Genomic DNA, 17,799 nt, shown 5'->3' on the forward strand with positions numbered 1-17,799 from the left:
ATGCAAAGGGTGCCTTACACCTTCCCTTTGCATAATTTACCCCCCGAACTCAAAATCTTTTTAAAAGGTATTTTCCTGTTCTTTTAGCCTTTCCGATATTTGGATAAAATAAAAGTCGGTGGCGACTCTTACTTACCGCGACATTTCAATTATAAAAAGTCAGTTCACCGTATTACATTTAGTATGAGCTTGAATAGGGAAATGAGATGGGCAAATTTTGGGGTATGACAAAAGGTTTTACAGAAGAGAGTTGTATCCACTTTTCCTCTAGTAAAACCATTATCCATAAGGAAAGAACTTAATCTTTCATACCTAGCTCTGGGAGCTTGCTTCAGTCCGTATAATGATTTCTTTAACTTAAAAACATGTTCTGGAGACTTAGAGTCTTCGAAATCAGGAGGTTGGTGGACATATACTTCTTCATCTATATAACCATTTAAAAAGGCACTCTTAACATCCATCTGATACAGAGTGATGTTGTTCTGAGTGGCAAAAGAAATTAATAAAGCGAATAGATTCTAACCTGGCCACTGGTGAAAAGGTTTTTGTATAGTCAATGCCTTCTTGCTGACTATAGTCCTGAGCAACCCGTCTAGCTTTGTTTCTTACAACTTCTCCTTTCTCACTTAGCTTGTTTCTGAAGACCCACTTTGTTCCAATGATGTTAAATCCTTTTGGTCTTAGAACCAGATCCCAGACATCATTCCTTGTAAACTGATTTAATTCTTCTTGCATGGAAATTATCCAGTCAGCATCTTCCAGAGCTTGATCAACAGAAGTTGGCTCAATCAGAGATACTAGACCAAATTGACATTCTGCATTGTTCTTAAGGAATGCTCTTGTTCTGATGGGATCATCTTTCTTTCCAATGATAACATCTTCTGGATGAGCAGAGTTGAGTCTAGAAGATCTTCTGGGTGTTGGCTCTTCAGATATTCTGAGATTCTCTAAAGAAGCTGCAACTTGATCTTCTGAAACTTTGCTTCTGGGTTTTTCTTGATCTGAGTTAGAGATATCTATATCTGTAAAATTCTCAAACTGCTTTGGCTCTTCAAGACCAAGCTTTTCATCAAATCTGATATTGATTGATTCTTCAACTACCAGAGTTTTAGTATTATATACTCTGTAGCCTTTTGAGCGTTCAAAATATCCAAGTAGAGAACACTTCTGAGCTTTAGAATCAAACTTATGCAGATGATCTTTAGTATTCAAAATATAAACATATAGTTTACCGCTTTCCGAATTCACTCTAGAATCCAAGCCGCTTCCGATCCGGACAAGATCAAAGCCACTACGCATGTTTCCAATTAAGGATCACGTAATCTACGTCTATTTCCATTTAAGGATCACCGTCTAATACCATGTGAACCCACCGTTTTACCGCTTCCACAATAAAGTCGACTATGCCATGAATGAATGTACAATTACCAACCAATTATGCAATTAAGATCATCTCTACCATCTTAACATTCTGCATATCACAATATATCAACTCGATGAATTATCTACCAATTGTACACAATATTCACAACACATACATATCATTCACATATAAAAGGCCAATGAATCAATTAAGATTCACAAAATCCAATTAACACTAGTATCCATACTATCTCATGTCAATTCACATTTACCACACATATATATGAATATACACATTATCAGAACAACATCATTGGCATAGAAATATATTATTCTCAACATAAATATTCGAGTCAAAAACACAATTACGGACAAAATCTCAAAATACCGTAATTTACTGATAAATCGAATAAGTTATCCCAGTCCAAACATAATCTGATTAAATAGACTCATCGCAATTAATTCAATTATTAGTTTAACTAATTAATATCAAACTATATTAATTTAATTCACTTCTATTTATATTTCATCTCCATTTTATAGCATTCTATTGCTTAAGACCATTTTTATTGAAAAGAATATCGGGCTAGCTTTCTTTCGCTTCGAACGGAGACTCAAACGGAGTTACGGTTCAAAAGATATGAATTGTTAAAGTTTCAACGAAAAAGCAAACACCGACATCATACATTAACAACTCTAAACATGTCAAACTTACGCAAAACAAATAAAAGTGTGACTCTTAATAACTCAAAACAACTATGACAACTTTATTGACAACTCTAACAGCTTTATTGACAACTCTATCGACTCTATTGACAACTTTATTGGAATTGAAAATAACTTAAAATATCCGATTAGCTCAAATATTTAACTCTAAATATTATACTATTATTTATTATTATTATTATTATTATTATTATTATTATTATTATTATTATTATTATCATTATTATTATTATTATTATTATTATTATTATTATTATTATTATAAACCAATGACATAGTAAAGTTGAATATATTAGTCTAGATGTGAATATATTAGTAAACTTGATTGCATCTATATCAGTAAACAAATGCAAAAATATGTATATATTATATAGTGAAACATGAGTTTTAGTTAAAACATTACTTCAAAGTAGTAAAGTAGTAGAATTCAAAGTAGCACTGTGACGTGAAATCCAATTTTAGGCTATAGTAGATACCAATCTATTATATCCATTAAATTGTAACAATTTCTTTGTTTTCTAAACCCCTATATCACGCTACAGTATATAGAATTAGCAATTCATTATCAAATTGGTTGCTACAGTCTCTTATCAAATTGATATTGTTAGAACAAGAATTGTTCTGATCAATATTCTTAGTTTTGATGATAACAATGTATATGAATTTTGTATAAGACAATGTGATACTCTAATCCTATGCATTTTCCATTTTAGGAAATATATGATGAGTATGCACAATTCAGCGCAAGAAGTACTGACTCAGAAGGTTCAAGTATGCAACATCAGAACATGCTCTCGCAAGACATCAGAAGATGGTCAGGCAAAATCAGAACATGGTCTACTGAAGCATCAGAAGAACTTGAGTTCAGAAGCAGAAGCACTAAAGTTCTTATGGTATCACGCTAGAAGCACTTCAAAGTCAGAAGACAAGAAGATGCTCTGCACCAAGCGGAATGAATCTGATATTCAAACATTGTATCTACAAAGATCAGATCAGAAGCAAGTACAAGATGGCAGGCTACGCTGACTGACAAAAGGAACGTTAGAAGCTATTAAAGGCAAAGTCAGTTAAAGCATGAAAAGCAAGGCTCGAGGTAGTTGACAAAAGAGTGAAATATTAAATGCAATGCTGTACGGATCACGCAACGCATTAAATGCTCCCAACGGTCATCTTCTCAAAACGCCTATAAATAGAAGTTCTGATGAGAAGCTGAATACACAACTCTTGCGCAAAAATACAGAAACGCTATCAGATTCAAAATCTTTCAAACTTCATCTTCAACCTCACATTACTGTTGTAATATTTTAGTGAGATTTAAGCTTAGAACTTAAGAGAAATATCACAGTTGTGATTATAGCTTATTAGGAAGCACTATAATACTCTTGTAAGAATTTGTTTACATTAATTTGTAAAAGGTTCCTAGAGTGATCAAGGTGTGATCAGAATACTCTAGAAGACTTAGAAGGTATCTAAGTGGAAAACCATTGTAATCAAGGTTGATTAGTGGATTAAATCTTCAGGTGAGGTAAATCACTCTAAGAGGGTGGACTGGAGTAGTTTCGTTAACAATGAACCAGGATAAAAATCATTGTGCAATTGTTTTCATCTTAAGAGTTTTTAAAGTCACACTTGTTCAAACCCCCCCTTTCTTAGTGTTTTTCTATCCTTCAGATTTACCACAATGGTATCTGTATTAAAACAGAGACAATGCATATGAAGGTAATGTATATACGTGTACATAATAACCAAGCCACAATACATATATAAATATAGGCTAATAGGTGTTTCTCAAAACATGTTTCTAACATCAATTTCATTGATTCTCAACAAAACCTAACATATCAAAACCTAAAAATTGAAGAACAAATTCCCTAAATCATGTTAATCTACCCGTTGACCCAATCATACTAACTCATAATAAAAAGGATTCTCCCCCTTACCCTGGATTGAGTGCAGCTCTAAGGAGATTCAATGGAAAATTGGAGAAAAACGACACTTTAGAGCAACACTTTGGGTCTCCTTCTTCTCCTCTTCACAACCCTAGCCCCCTTTTCTCTTTTCTTTTTCTCCTTCCTCGATTTCCCTTTTCTCTTCTATACTACTACTTCCAAAAATCACAAAAAGTGGTACCACCACTGGTTACTACTACTCAATAATGGGCCTATTAAAATTACACCCATAATAACTAATGATACCACAACTAAGCCCAATATTATTTCCACAGATATATATATATATATATATATATATATATATATATATATATATATATATATATATATATATATATATATATATATATATATATATATAAAATACTTCCACTTAAATGTCATTAAAATAAAACCCGATTATTTTAATATACCGACTTATTACTCGATGCTTCATATTTCCGGTCTAATCTTAATTACTCGGAAAATTCCCAAAACGCTAAACATTAACTCATTAATATTTTTAATACTAAAAATATTAAAATATTCGATTAAATATTGATCCGCTATCTCGAACTAATACCGACTAAATCGTCTCAAAATAACTTAATAAATTAAAATACGCCTCTTAAAATAACACCGACAATCTAAACTCGGCTAAATCCAATATTTAAATCCTTTAATAATTTAATTAACCAATTAATTAAATTCGGGGCGTTACAACTCTCCCCCACTTAGAATATTTTCGTCCTCGAAAATTTACTCAACACAACCATCCCTAACATCGCGTCCTTATCCAACTTTCTTATTCTTAAGTTGTGCTTGGCAACAGCCCGACTATTACTTTTCCGATATATTTGTATCTCAACACGACTTGAATCCAAAACTCATGCGTAAATCTCCTAATTATTCTTGCAATATAACTGTTTACTAACTTGCCAACCATTTCAACAATATCTTGGAACAACATCTTACGGCGTAGCAACAATCTTCACTCGCTCATACTTGACGATACAACATTTCTTCATCATCGCAACAACATACTCAACACCAATACACATATACGATTCTTATTTTCCATACTCATGTGTCATTCACTAACGAAGAACCAATAACAACATTGCTGCAACTGCGACAAAATTATCATAATACCAATCTGATAACATAACTCGACTAATAACCATATAACTCATCATCAACCAACAACTTACAAGAACATCCTAATTCAATCGGCACCATTCACAAGAAAACACAATACATCTGGTACGACATGCTTTAGCTGCGCAACTCTGATCATCCATCTTAATTCATTGTCCTTTATTAGGGTTTCTATCGACTTATATGATTCGCAAGCTTCAACTAAGTTTCAGACTTTCCTCAACATTCACTACTTATGCACCATCAAGATAGTAAGATAAGTCTATAACATCCAATACACAAGAGATTAAGGGTGATCAAGTCCTCAATTTGTCAATAGACAATCCACAATCATAATGGAGTATAACCATCATTACCAACTATAATAGTGTTCCTTTATAAATTGAACTTACGTCTCCAAAGGTACCATACTTCAACAACTCGTAAAACCATTCGAACCTGCTAACACCGACGTGTTACAGCTACCTACTAAAACACCTTTGACGATACATTAGAACAAAATTTCTTTACACCATCATCAACACTTCTTATCATTGAAATCATACTCATCTCTTCGCATTTCCAACTCTTACTCGCGATCCATAACGTTTCAACAACTTCAACAGCTTCTAACACAGTCTCAATCACTCACCAAAATCCTATAGCAAGGTCTACAACAATTCTTCACTTAATCACTGATCAAACATCGACATCTTACACAAGAATACCTAAATACAACTTCACAGTCCACCAACAATGTTGAATATAGCAACTTCCTAAATTCCATCTTATAACAATTATCCTTATTCCAAGATGTTCTGACTTGTTAAACAATCAAAATCCTAAATCCATGTTACCTTCGAATTCGGAAACCAAAAAACTTCTAAACTGCTTGCTCTGTCTCCTTATGCAGTACATTGCACCAACAACTTATAATTGAAACATATCCGAGAAGCACAGCTTCTCCCCCACTTTGCTCAAACTAAACTCTGCAACAAAACAAATAAGTTGCGACAGTGTTTCACACACATGTCGCGTACTAAGGAATAAAACACTGACAACATTCAGCTGTCGTACAAACTCAACAGACGCGACAACTTGGCCGGACGGACCGACTTGCTCTGATACCACTAATGTAACACCCCTTTTATATCCCAAAATATTTAACATAAAATCATAGAATAAGCATGCATATAATTTAAAAGGGCGTCACATCGACGTTTTCAAAAACTAAAAGCTTTTAAAAACCGACAACATTTATCCACAATACACAACACACCTGGTCATTTTGAAGGATAGAAAAACACTTAGAAAGGGGGGGTTTGAATAAGTGTGACTTTAAAAACTTGTAAGATAAAAACAATGAACACAATTATTCTTATCTTGATTCGTTGTTAACGAAACTACTCCAGTCCACCCCCTTAGAGTGATTTACCTCATAGAAAACTTCTAAGTCTTCTAGAGTATACAGATCACAACATGATCACTCTAGGAAATCACCACTTAGAAAACTTCTGAGTCTTATAGAATCTACTAATCACACAGATCACTCTAGGAACCTTTTACAATCAATGTAAAAATAATGTTTACAAGAGAATGAATTTCTTCTTATAAAGCTATAATCACAACAGTGATATTTCTCTTAAGTTCTAAGCTTAGCACTCACTAAATATTACAAGAGTTTGTGAGGTTGAAGATGAAGTTCGTGAGCTTTGAATTTGACAGCGTTTTGGTATTTTGCGCAAGAGTTTGTTAGCTGCTTCTGATTAGAACTTCTATATATATAGGCGTTTGAGAAGATGACCGTTGGGTTGCATTTAATGCATTGCGTGAATAGTACAGCTTTGCATTTAATGTTTCACACTTTTGTCAACTACCTCGAGCCATGCTTTTGCTGCTTTTACTGACTTTGCCTTTTGTAGCTTCTAACGTTCCTTTTTTCAGTCAGAGATTAGACTTAATAGCATGTCATCTTGTACTTGCTTTTGGACTCATGTTTTTTGAATAACAACGTTTGAATATCAGAGTCAACAGCTTGGTGCAGAGCATCTTCTTGTATTCTGACTTTGAAGAGCTTGAGCGTGATACCATAAGAACTTCAGTGCTTCTGCTTCTGACTTCATGTTCTTCTGATGCTTCATAGTCCATGTTCTGATTCTGCTTGACAATCTTCTGATGTCTTGCTAGAGCATGTTCTGATGTAGCCATCCTGAACCTTCTGAGTCAGTGCTTCTGAGCGCTGATTTGTGCATACTCTTTATATATTTCCTGAAATGGAAAATGAAAAGGATTAGAGTACCACATTGTCTTATACAAAATTCATATATAATGTTATCATCAAAACATAGAATATTGATCAGAACAAATCTTATTCTAACACACTTCAGATAACACCTAACATTTAATCATAATGCATCCAGAATATGCATTCACAGCGGAAAATACTAAAATACTCATGTATTCCATTAAATGATTCATGTCCCATACCATGATCATAACTCAATAACACTCTCAATATAAAATAAACCATAATTATAATATTTGGCTTAAAGCCTCTCAAATAACAAGTAGCCAGTGTCAACACGCCTAGTCTACCCAGTGTTACATAACCAGAGCATTGACTCGCTACTTAATCATCAAACAAACTCGAAAGCTCTCTGACTAAATCTCGTACGAACTACTAATCGCCAGAACCAGCATGTCGCCAAACGAGGGCATTATTAAAACAGAAAGGTGAGAATACGAATCATTATGAAGAAAGTATAATAAGATACAATGATTCAATCAACAGTTATAGGAATTCATCACACTTATATAACCATGTAAATAATACTAACTAACATTTATTTCACATGTTACAAGCATACATCAAAACTCAAGGAGTATAATATTAAATTCCAATAGAAGGATATGTCGACTCTGATTATGCAGGTTGTATGGATTCTAGAAAATCTATTTCTAGATATGTTTGCACTATGTTTGGCACTGCAATTAGTTGGAAAGCAACACTTCAGAAAGTTGTTGCTCTATCAACCACTAAAGCGGAGTATATTGCCCTAACTGAAGCTGTGAAAGAAGCATTGTGGCTTGAAGGTTTTGCGAAGGAGTTGAAACTTCAAGGTCGACGTATCACTGTTAAATGTGATAGTCAAAGTGCAATACACCTGTCAAAGAATTCAGCCTATCAGGAGCGAATTAAGCACATTGATGTGAGGCTGCATTTCGTCAGAGGAGTAGTCGAACGTGGAGAAGTCCAAGTGCTGAAGGTTTCGACTGAAGACAATGCTGCTGATATGATCACGAAGACATTGCCGAGTTGCAAGTTTTTCCACTGTATGTAGTTAATAAAGCTGCATGAAGAAAGCTAGTTTGTTCCTTTAATTTTGTAGAGTTAGATCCAAGGTGGAGATTTGTGAGATATTGGATCGAACTCTAGTATGGCCGAAGGGTAGCTTCTTGGTTCGGCAGAATTAAGCATGAAGTCGAAGGTTGTTCACATGCTTGTGTCGAAGATGCTAGGGTTGTTAGCATGTTAAATTAGGTTTTAGTGTTTAAACCCTAATTTGTTAAGTTAGCTTGTTTATTAAGTTGCCTTGTGTAATGGGCCTTGTGGAAAAAAACCCACTAGTTAGTATGTTAGGTTTTATTATAAATAGCATACTAGTCTCTCATCATTGCTAAGCTGCAAATCCTAATTTAGGGTGAGAGAGGTTATTTGTTATTCTTGTAAACTTGTAATCTTGTTTTAAGAGAAAGTAAAAGAATAACAGTTATAACCAATTTTTGTGTTCTTCTTCTTACTTGTTCTTTATTCTTCCCTTACATTATACTTTGCTCTTAGTATTGAATTCACAAAAAAAAATTCTCGTTAGTGTAACAATTAATTTACTAAACACTCGATTAACTTATCACCTACCAATAATTAGCTATAAACTACAAGTCATCAACTCCATTTATCAACGGTCACTCATGTCATTCATCTGCTACCATTTAGTTTTATCAAACATATCTCTATTAACATTCTAATATAGTTTGAAGGATTCCTCTCAAGCAATTACAATTTGGCTTAGTGTGATTCTTACTGGAAGAAGTGGTGGATTTAAATGCAAATGATTGTTGAAGGGGTAAAGCGGCAAGCAACAAAAGTTTTGGAAATATTTATCCGGGAATTATTGTGTCCACAGAGATTGGTGAGAAGAACTGCCGTTCGACTATCTCGCATTCTAAGTTTCATGAATTGGGTGCGGAAAGGTAAATGCGGGAAAAGTAAATAAAAGCATATAAACAATCTCAATAGCCTACGAGAAATAGTTATGAAATTGCATTTCGTTCTACCCGTCGAATACTTAAATCTGAAGATCTATTGCTCGACACTCACAATACGCGTCAACATCAACGGGCATCAACTGAGATGCCACATTGGTGTCCATGTCTGCAACACCGACGAAAGATCAACTGTACTATTCACATCAGCGATTTCTCCACTGACACAAACAACACGGAGGCATTAGACTCGATACCCATTACGATTGTTAGTCCTAAATCCATGTCTGCAACCTAGAAACTAACAGTTATCATTCCTAATCAAGATCTATGGTGTCCATGTCTGCAACAACACAAATCCAGAGCATTTAAGCAAAAAGATCAAGAACAACAACAATGATGATTTGTAAAGAGAATATATAAACGATCCCAAGATCCACAAATATACATACAATAAGAGTAGAAATATACATACAAAACCCACCATTGGAATGAAACAAAGGGAAGAGAGAAGATGAACCGGAAAGATCTCACCAGTACAATGAAATCGAGACAGATCCATGATCAATCCACATGACGTCGCACCCAATGGCGTTTCCTAAAACTCTAAACCACCAAGAAAGGATCAGAGCTCAAATTGTCAAGAAGAGCTGATAAAAAACTCAGAAAAATCTGTTTAAAACTATTTATACAAACTGATTTACGCACAGCGCACGAAGCGCCATTGGAGCACGCGACGCGCGCTCTCACTTATGTATCAAACCGCCATAACGCGCGAAGTGCCCTAAAAACCGCCCTCCAGCGCGCGTATCGCCCTGCACCAGAACAACAAAATTATTTCCTCTTTGCTCTCATAGCCGTGTCTTCGACACTTTATTCCTCAAGGCTCCGAAAATGCAAGAATACCTACAAAAATACAACAAAACTATCAAACGGTATAAAAGTGTATGAAAATACAAGTATTCGTAAAGTAAACGAAATTACACAAAACGGGGAATTATTCAAACACTATTAACAAAAAGCGTCGATAAGTGCCACTATTTACATACACAAAATAACTACAATTTGGAACTTAACAAACTCTCCCCAACTAGAATGTGTTTGTCCTCAAACAGGGCTAAACACTCCAATCGCTAAAGTAAAAATCCAAAGAATTTAGAATCAACAAGATTTGGAAAAACGAAACAATTGTACGGTTAAAACAAAAACGTACGAACAAAGTAAATACTTACCACAATCCTACAATGACAACATGAAAACGAAACAAATCCTAAGTACAAAAAATCATACAAAACATTCTAAACAACAACAAGCTCAATCACAAATCACGCTAGCAAAAATTCATCGGTAGATGAAAAACACTGAAAGGTGAGGACTTTGACACACACCCGACAAACTTGCAAACAAAAGACAAAATTATGCATTCATCCAAAAATAGTATCGAAAATGCAACGACACGAATCACAAGGGCTTTTAAGGTTGTAATGTGGCTCGGTTAACAAACAAGTGATAAATCCTAAAGCTAATCGAAACAAAAACTTGCCTAAACCTAAGGGAGTAATTACTTCCACAAAGTTTCAAACAATATAATTTCAATCCAACTTTTCTCTTCATCACAAATTTCACACCAATCAGAAAACTTATTAGCACACTCTTATTCATACTCTTTTTGTTATTTTTCTTTTTCAAACTTTTTCTTTTTTTTCTTTCTTTTTCTTTTCTTTCTTTCTCACATATTTTCTTTTTCCTTTTCTTTTTCTTTTCTTTCCACTACCTCATATCAATCACATCATAAAGAGGCAAACATCTTCTCCCCAACTTGAATTCAACCATAACATAAAGTGAATACTCCCTACTTTCTAAGGCAAGGTAAAAATCCATCTAAACATCATAGGCGCGGGTTCAAGAAAACGAAGAATCAAACATCCATAAACAAATGAAAACCAAACGCTCATAGATAAGCATTAAGCAAAAACAGTATGGAGATTGACAAAAAGGCTCAAAAGGGGTTACAAATGGTCACACACTCACAAGGTAAAATGACATTTGGCTTATGGTAGTTGTGCTCAAAATCAAACAAGTGCCTTGATCACTTTCGTGCATTCACAAAATCAATACAGACGAAAGATTAAACATAATAATATCTAGTTAAAACAAGAAATGTCGGTCACTCGCATATATACACAATGGAAAGCCACCTCACATTTATGGTAAAAAGGGTAAACTAATTGTGATTAAAGTCATGAGCAAGTTATGCAAAAAGAATGAATAGTATGAAAATTGTACAAATGAAAAGTCTCCTAAACATGCTATGCTATAGAAAGCGATAAATGAGTACCTTGTTATGTACAAAGTCGATCAATCATTACCGCACAACCGGCTTGTTGAATCCATCAAAGTTGGAAAATTACCAAATGCGACCACAAGCGAACGGGCCAAAGTTTGAAACTAAACACAAACAAAACCATTGAAAAATAAAACTATAAAAACTATACTAGAAATCCTTGGTGTAAGTGGGAAAAAGGTAAGCCGAGTGAATCGTTAAAAAGAGGTCACTGGCCAAAAGCAACACAGCGCGCGGCGCGCCCATGAGCGCGCGACGCGCGCTACACCAGAAAAAACAGAACCAGTCTAAAAAGACCAGAATTTCCAATGAGCCACCACTTAACACTTACATAACTCAATTACACAAAAACAGAAAAATAAAACCGTTGGGGTGCCTCCCAACAAGCGCTCGTTTAACGTCGTTAGCTCGACGCCTTTATTGTTTCGCGAATGGTAAGAAACTTCCCCGCGGTATGCCAATGCTTTCGCTTCAAACGCAACCTAAAGAAAACGTCCTACCCAAACACTTAACAAACGAATCAAAAGCAAAAGTATATACATATACAAGTATGTGTAAAAACACCAAATTACAACTGAATGGTGAAATTGACTAAACAAGTTGAAAAGTGAAGATATGTAATTTAAAAGCTAATCTGAGTTCAACTTGTTTAGTCAGTTTACCAAACAAAACGACACAAGTATAACTATACAAGAAAATAAAAGTATGGGTCTATACACAAAATATATGCTATGGACATATATACGAAACTTAAAACATAAAACCATCGTAATGCGATTAATCTCGACCAATCCCCGGCAACGGCGCCATTTTGTTGAAGGGGTAAAGCGGCAAGCAACAAAAGTTTTGGAAATATTTATCCGGGAATTATCGTGTCCACAGAGATTGGTGAGAAGAATTGTCGTTCGACTATCTCGCGTTCTAAGTTTCATGAATTGGGTGCGGAAAGGTAAATGCGGGAAAAGTAAATAAAAGCAGATAAACAATCTCAATAGCCTAAGAGAAATAGTTATGGAATTGCATTTCGTTCTACCCGTCGAATACTTAAATATGAAGATCTATCGCTCGACACTCACAATACGCGTCAACATCACGGGGCATCAACTGAGATGCCACATTGGTGTCCATGTCTACAACACCGACGAAAGCTCAACCGTACTATTCACATCAGCAATTTCTCCACTGACACAAACAACACGGAGGCATTAGACTCGATACCCATTACGATTGTTAGTCCTAAATCCATGTTTGCAACCCAGAAACTAACAGTTATCATTCCTAATCAAGATCTATGGTGTCCATGTCTGCAACAACACAAATCCAGAGCATTTAAGCAAAAAGATCAAGAACAACAACAATGATGATTTGTAAAGAGAATATATAAACGATCCCAAAATCCACAAATATACATACAATAAGAGTAGAAATATACATACAAAACCCACCATTGGAATGAAACAAAGGGAAGAGAGAAGATGAACCGGAAAGATCTCATCAGTAAAATGAAATCGAGACAGATCCATGATCAATCCACATGACGTCGCACCCAATGGCGTTTCCTAAAACTCTAAACCACCAAGAAAGGATCAAAGCTCAACTTGTCAAGAAGAGGTGATTAAAACTCAGAAAAATCTGTTTAAAACTATTTATACAAACTGATTTACGCACAGCGCGCGAAGCGCCATTGGAGCACGCGACGCGCGCTCTCACTTATGTATCAAATCGTCATAACGCGCGAAGTGCCCTAAAAACCGCGCGACGCGCCCAATCTTCTGCTAGCTTTTGTTCTTCAACCTCAAAGCGCGTAGCGCCCTGCACCAGAACAGCAAAATTATTTCCTCTTTGCTCTCGCAGCCGTGTCTTCGACACTTTATTCCTCAAAGCTCCGAAAACGCAAGAATACCTACAAAAATACAACAAAACTATCAAACGGTATAAAAGTGTATGAAATTACAAGTATTCGTAAAGTAAACGTAATTACACAAAAACGGAGAATTATTCAAACGGTATTAACAAAAAGCGTCGATAAGTGCCACTATTTACATACACAAAATAACTATAATTTGATACTTAACAATGATATAGTTTTTTAGTATGCCACCAAATCTGAAGTCGGGTAAATGAAGAGACATGTAATTAAAATTTGAAATGATATAACCAATTATAATTGAGTGAGAAGGAATAGAAGAGTCACTAGACTTGAATGCTTGTTTCCCTTTCCAACCCAACAATTATTACTAACGAATTTCTTCATTTGATTTAAATCAAAGTGTTATTTTTTTTTCATCTTCCAAAATAAATTATTAGTATCTCAATTGATTTTCCATCTTCAGTGCATCTCTTATATTTCACCTACCTTTAAAATAGTATTTCTCTTGTTGCTTTTGTCGTTGTTGTTTTGTCATGGCTTCCAAGCAAGAACAGGAACAAAATCTACATTTGACACTTTTAGTAGACAAAGAAAAAAACCGTGTAGTTTTGGCTGAAACAAACGGTGACTTCATTGACACTTTGTTTAGTTTTCTCACACTTCCATTAGGAACTATCACCAGACTTCTCTTCAAAAATGAACAACAGCAAGAATCATTTGGTTGCATAAGTAATCTTTACAAGAGTGTGGAAAATATCAGTGATGAAGTTTTCTTTAACAGTATCTGCAAGAGAATGTTGCTTTATCCACGCAACAATTCTGAGTCGGATTGCCAGAAACTGAAGTTGAATGTTGATGATTCAGAACCTACAAAGTACTTCATTTGTAACACTTGTGCTGAAGGAACAGGTTTGTTAAGTACTTTTGTTGGTGCTAGTTGTTCTTGTGGGAATTTGATGGACAAAGAAATTAAGCTGCATGGAGGTTTTAGAAATAGGGACTGTGTTTTTGTTAAGAAACAAACTTTGTATTTAATTTTTGATGATTTGAAAGTGCTCCAAAGCTTTCCCGGAAATACTCTTCACCAGCTCCAACAACTTGGTTACAAAAACATGAACAAGCTTACACATATGTCCGTGACTGTCGGTTTGAATGAGGTAATATAGCGTTTTATATTTTCATTCATTTTGCATATTAAAGTTTGTTTTTTAAAATCTGGTGGACTTGTTGAAAATAATGATCATTTTATGATAGAAAACAATCTTTAAAATGTAGTTCATAACAGTGGCGGAGGAACATGGGTGCTGAATGGTGCCACTGCACCCCTCAAAAGCAACAAATGTTTTTAATACACAGCACTTGCCTTAAGAAACATTTTTTTTTTTTTTTTAAAGCAAGATATATTAATAAAGGCCAAAGGACCAATTAGTACAAGGAAACACCACCCAAAGAAAAATACACTCCTATTGCAATCTAACTAAAGTATAACAACGGGTTATTGCTAAACTCGAAGAAATTACAATTGGCACGCGTATTTTTCCCAATATACGACCACCTCCACAAAAGGGCTTTACAACTCCAAACGACATCTCTTGAATTCCAAGAGGAGTTGTTGAAAACAATATCATTCCTCCGTAACCAAATGCTCCAAATAATAGCGAGCCAAATGATTCCCTCCTTCCCTTTTTTAACCTTCTTCGATCTACAATAATTGCTCCATCTCCAAAAACCTTCCTTCAAATCTTCAAAACAATTGTAAGACATTCCTATCCAATCGGACATTTCCTTCCAAACAATTCCGACATACCGGCATTTCGAAAAAGAATGGATCAAAGTTTCATTTATTTCCTCACAAAAAACACACCTAACATCCGGAGCTAAAATAATACCTCTTTTCACAAGTAAATCTTTGGTTGGAATCTTGTTTAGAAAGCAACACCATCCAAACGCTTTGACTTTAAGCGGAACCTCAACCTTCCACACCTCTTTAAAAACAAAATCAAAACGATTTTCCGGCCCAAATGGATAGTGCCTTCTGTTAAGCACTTTGTAGCAGGAGGATACCGAAAAAACACAATTTTTCTCATGAAACCATTTAGCTGAGTCCTGTCGGTCCGCAACAAGCTTTGCTGTTGAAAGCAACCTTTTCAAACTAGCAGCCTGCATTTCAAGAAGGGTGACCGAAGGGCTAACTATGCTGCCAGCACCATCCAAATCCACCGCTAAGCTGGAAACCGAAGCAGTAACGACAGCATCATTCAAAAGCAAAAAAGAGGACTCCAACACATTACTGTTTGAAGAAGCAGCCACGCCTGCATTATTAAACAACAAGGTAGGAGCAGTATAAGTGCCGCTGTTGGCCGCAGCATGATCTCTTCCCAGCTGCGTGAAAAACGGAATTCCAAAGTCGCTCCAATTCCAACACCCATCCTTCCATCCCCCCATAGCACCAATAGAGGCCTCTTTCAAGAGAGAAATGTTAAATAACTCCGGATAAAGATCTTGAAGAATACCTTCTTTCAACCATTGAGCCTTCCAAAAAGAAATAGAACTACCATTACCTACATGAAAAAAACAATTGTTTTGTTTGGGCTGTTTTTTACTTCTAAGGTCTAATAATAAGTTTATTAGGTAAAAATAAATTAATTTAAAATATCTTTTAACTATACAATTAAGGCCTATGTTATAAACTGAGGCCATAAAATAATGTTTATACTTCTGTGTTTTGTTTTTAGATTTTGGAGTTACTAAGGAAAGCTTTAACTTCCGACTCTCCTCTAAGTGATGTATTCTTGGCAAATGGAAAGTTTCCGTATAAGTGCATTTTCTCCTCAAAGACTCCACTTTCTAATGTTCCTACTACTACTGACGTTATAATGGATATCAAGGTAACTATTAGTAAATCAAAACAGATGATAGTGTATGCAGAAGCTGAGAGAGATTTTGTTAATTTTCTATTCAGTTTCCTCACCGCACCTGCAGGAACTATTTTAGAGCAATTGAATGGCAATTATTCTATTGGATGTATGAATAACTTGAACAAGAGTGTGAGAGAACTCCATTTTTCATGTTTCATGATACCTATATATACTCCTACAGGATATCCCAAAGTGGCTCCTCAATTTGGTTATGTGAATCAGCCTCTGGAAAAACTTTGTGAAAAAGATACTCCTCCTTATAGGTATTGTAATAATGGTGTGGTATACGACTACTCAAATCAAAAATATGGATCAATGAAGCTTTTTGATCCAAGATCTTCAAATGGTACAATTAAATCTGCTGTAGGGTTTGTGAAGGGGCAATCAAAATTTATTGTGTGGGATAATCTGCAAGTGACAACATTGGATAAAAATACTTCTAGCATTGCATTTTTGCAAAAACTCAACATACCTTTCGATGATTTGGAGGTGCATGAAATGAGCATTGGAGAGACCGAGGTAGACATTACTCAACTCTTGAATATTGATGCTTTAAAGTAATTAAACTTATAATGAGTTTCATATATCTCTATGTTGTCAGGCACTAAACTTGTTGGGAGCTTCTTTGACTTCTTTCGAAGCTGCATTAACAGAAGCCTTGTTCCATTTGATAGAGTACCCAGAAGAAGAACCTTATTAATGCTTGAATTCTTTTATTTCTATTATTTTATAAGAGGCAGACTAATATATATTGCAATCTAGACTATAGGTAGTTTGATTTTTGAAATATGTGGCAACTTCCATGTTACATTTGAATTCATATGTGATTCTTGTGAGATTTTGGATCGAACTCTAGTACGGCCGAAGGGTAGCTTCTTGGTTCGACAGAGTTAGGCATAAAGTCGAAGGTTGTTCACATGCTTGTGTCGAAGATGCTAGGGTTGTTAGCATGTTAAATTAGGTTTTAGTGTTTAAACCCTAATTTATTAAGTTAGCTTGTTTATTAAGTTGGCTTGTGTAATGGGCCTTGTGGAAAAAACCCATTAGTTAGTATGTTAGGTTTTATTATAAATAGCATACTAGTCTCTCATCATTGCTAAGCTGCAAATCCTAATTTAGGGTGAGAGAGGTTATTTGTTATTCTTGTAAACTTGTAATCTTGTTTTAAGAGAAAGTAAAAGAATAACGGTTATAACCAATTATTGTGTTCCTCTTCTTCCTTGTCCTTTATTCTTCCTTGGTTTATAC

The 17,799-nt window shown here is 35.1% G+C and overlaps 1 protein-coding gene across 1 annotated transcript; it reads left to right on the forward strand.

Annotated features, from left to right (window-relative positions):
• The first annotated feature begins 14,166 nt into the window (after positions 1 to 14,166).
• Positions 14,167 to 17,314, forward strand: LOC131606328 (uncharacterized). The gene is made up of 3 exons (XM_058878577.1): positions 14,167 to 14,790; positions 16,369 to 17,070; positions 17,153 to 17,314. Exons 1-3 carry the CDS (start codon positions 14,167 to 14,169, stop codon positions 17,249 to 17,251), a joined length of 1,425 nt encoding a protein of 474 aa, XP_058734560.1. The 3' UTR covers positions 17,252 to 17,314.
• Positions 17,315 to 17,799: the final 485 nt, after the last annotated feature.

Source organism: Vicia villosa, linkage group LG5 (assembly GCF_029867415.1).
Source record: "Vicia villosa cultivar HV-30 ecotype Madison, WI linkage group LG5, Vvil1.0, whole genome shotgun sequence".
Taxonomy (NCBI): domain Eukaryota; kingdom Viridiplantae; phylum Streptophyta; class Magnoliopsida; order Fabales; family Fabaceae; genus Vicia; species Vicia villosa.

Bases quoted from the DNA above. Each gene is read 5' to 3' on its own strand.
- LOC131606328 (XM_058878577.1), top strand. From the start codon at position 14,167: ATGGCTTCCAAGCAAGAACAGGAACAAAATCTACATTTGACACTTTTA. The intron at 14,791-16,368 runs GTAATATAGCGT...TTTTGTTTTTAG, and splicing joins TGACTGTCGGTTTGAATGAG to ATTTTGGAGTTACTAAGGAA. The intron at 17,071-17,152 runs GTAGACATTACT...CTATGTTGTCAG, and splicing joins TGAGCATTGGAGAGACCGAG to GCACTAAACTTGTTGGGAGC.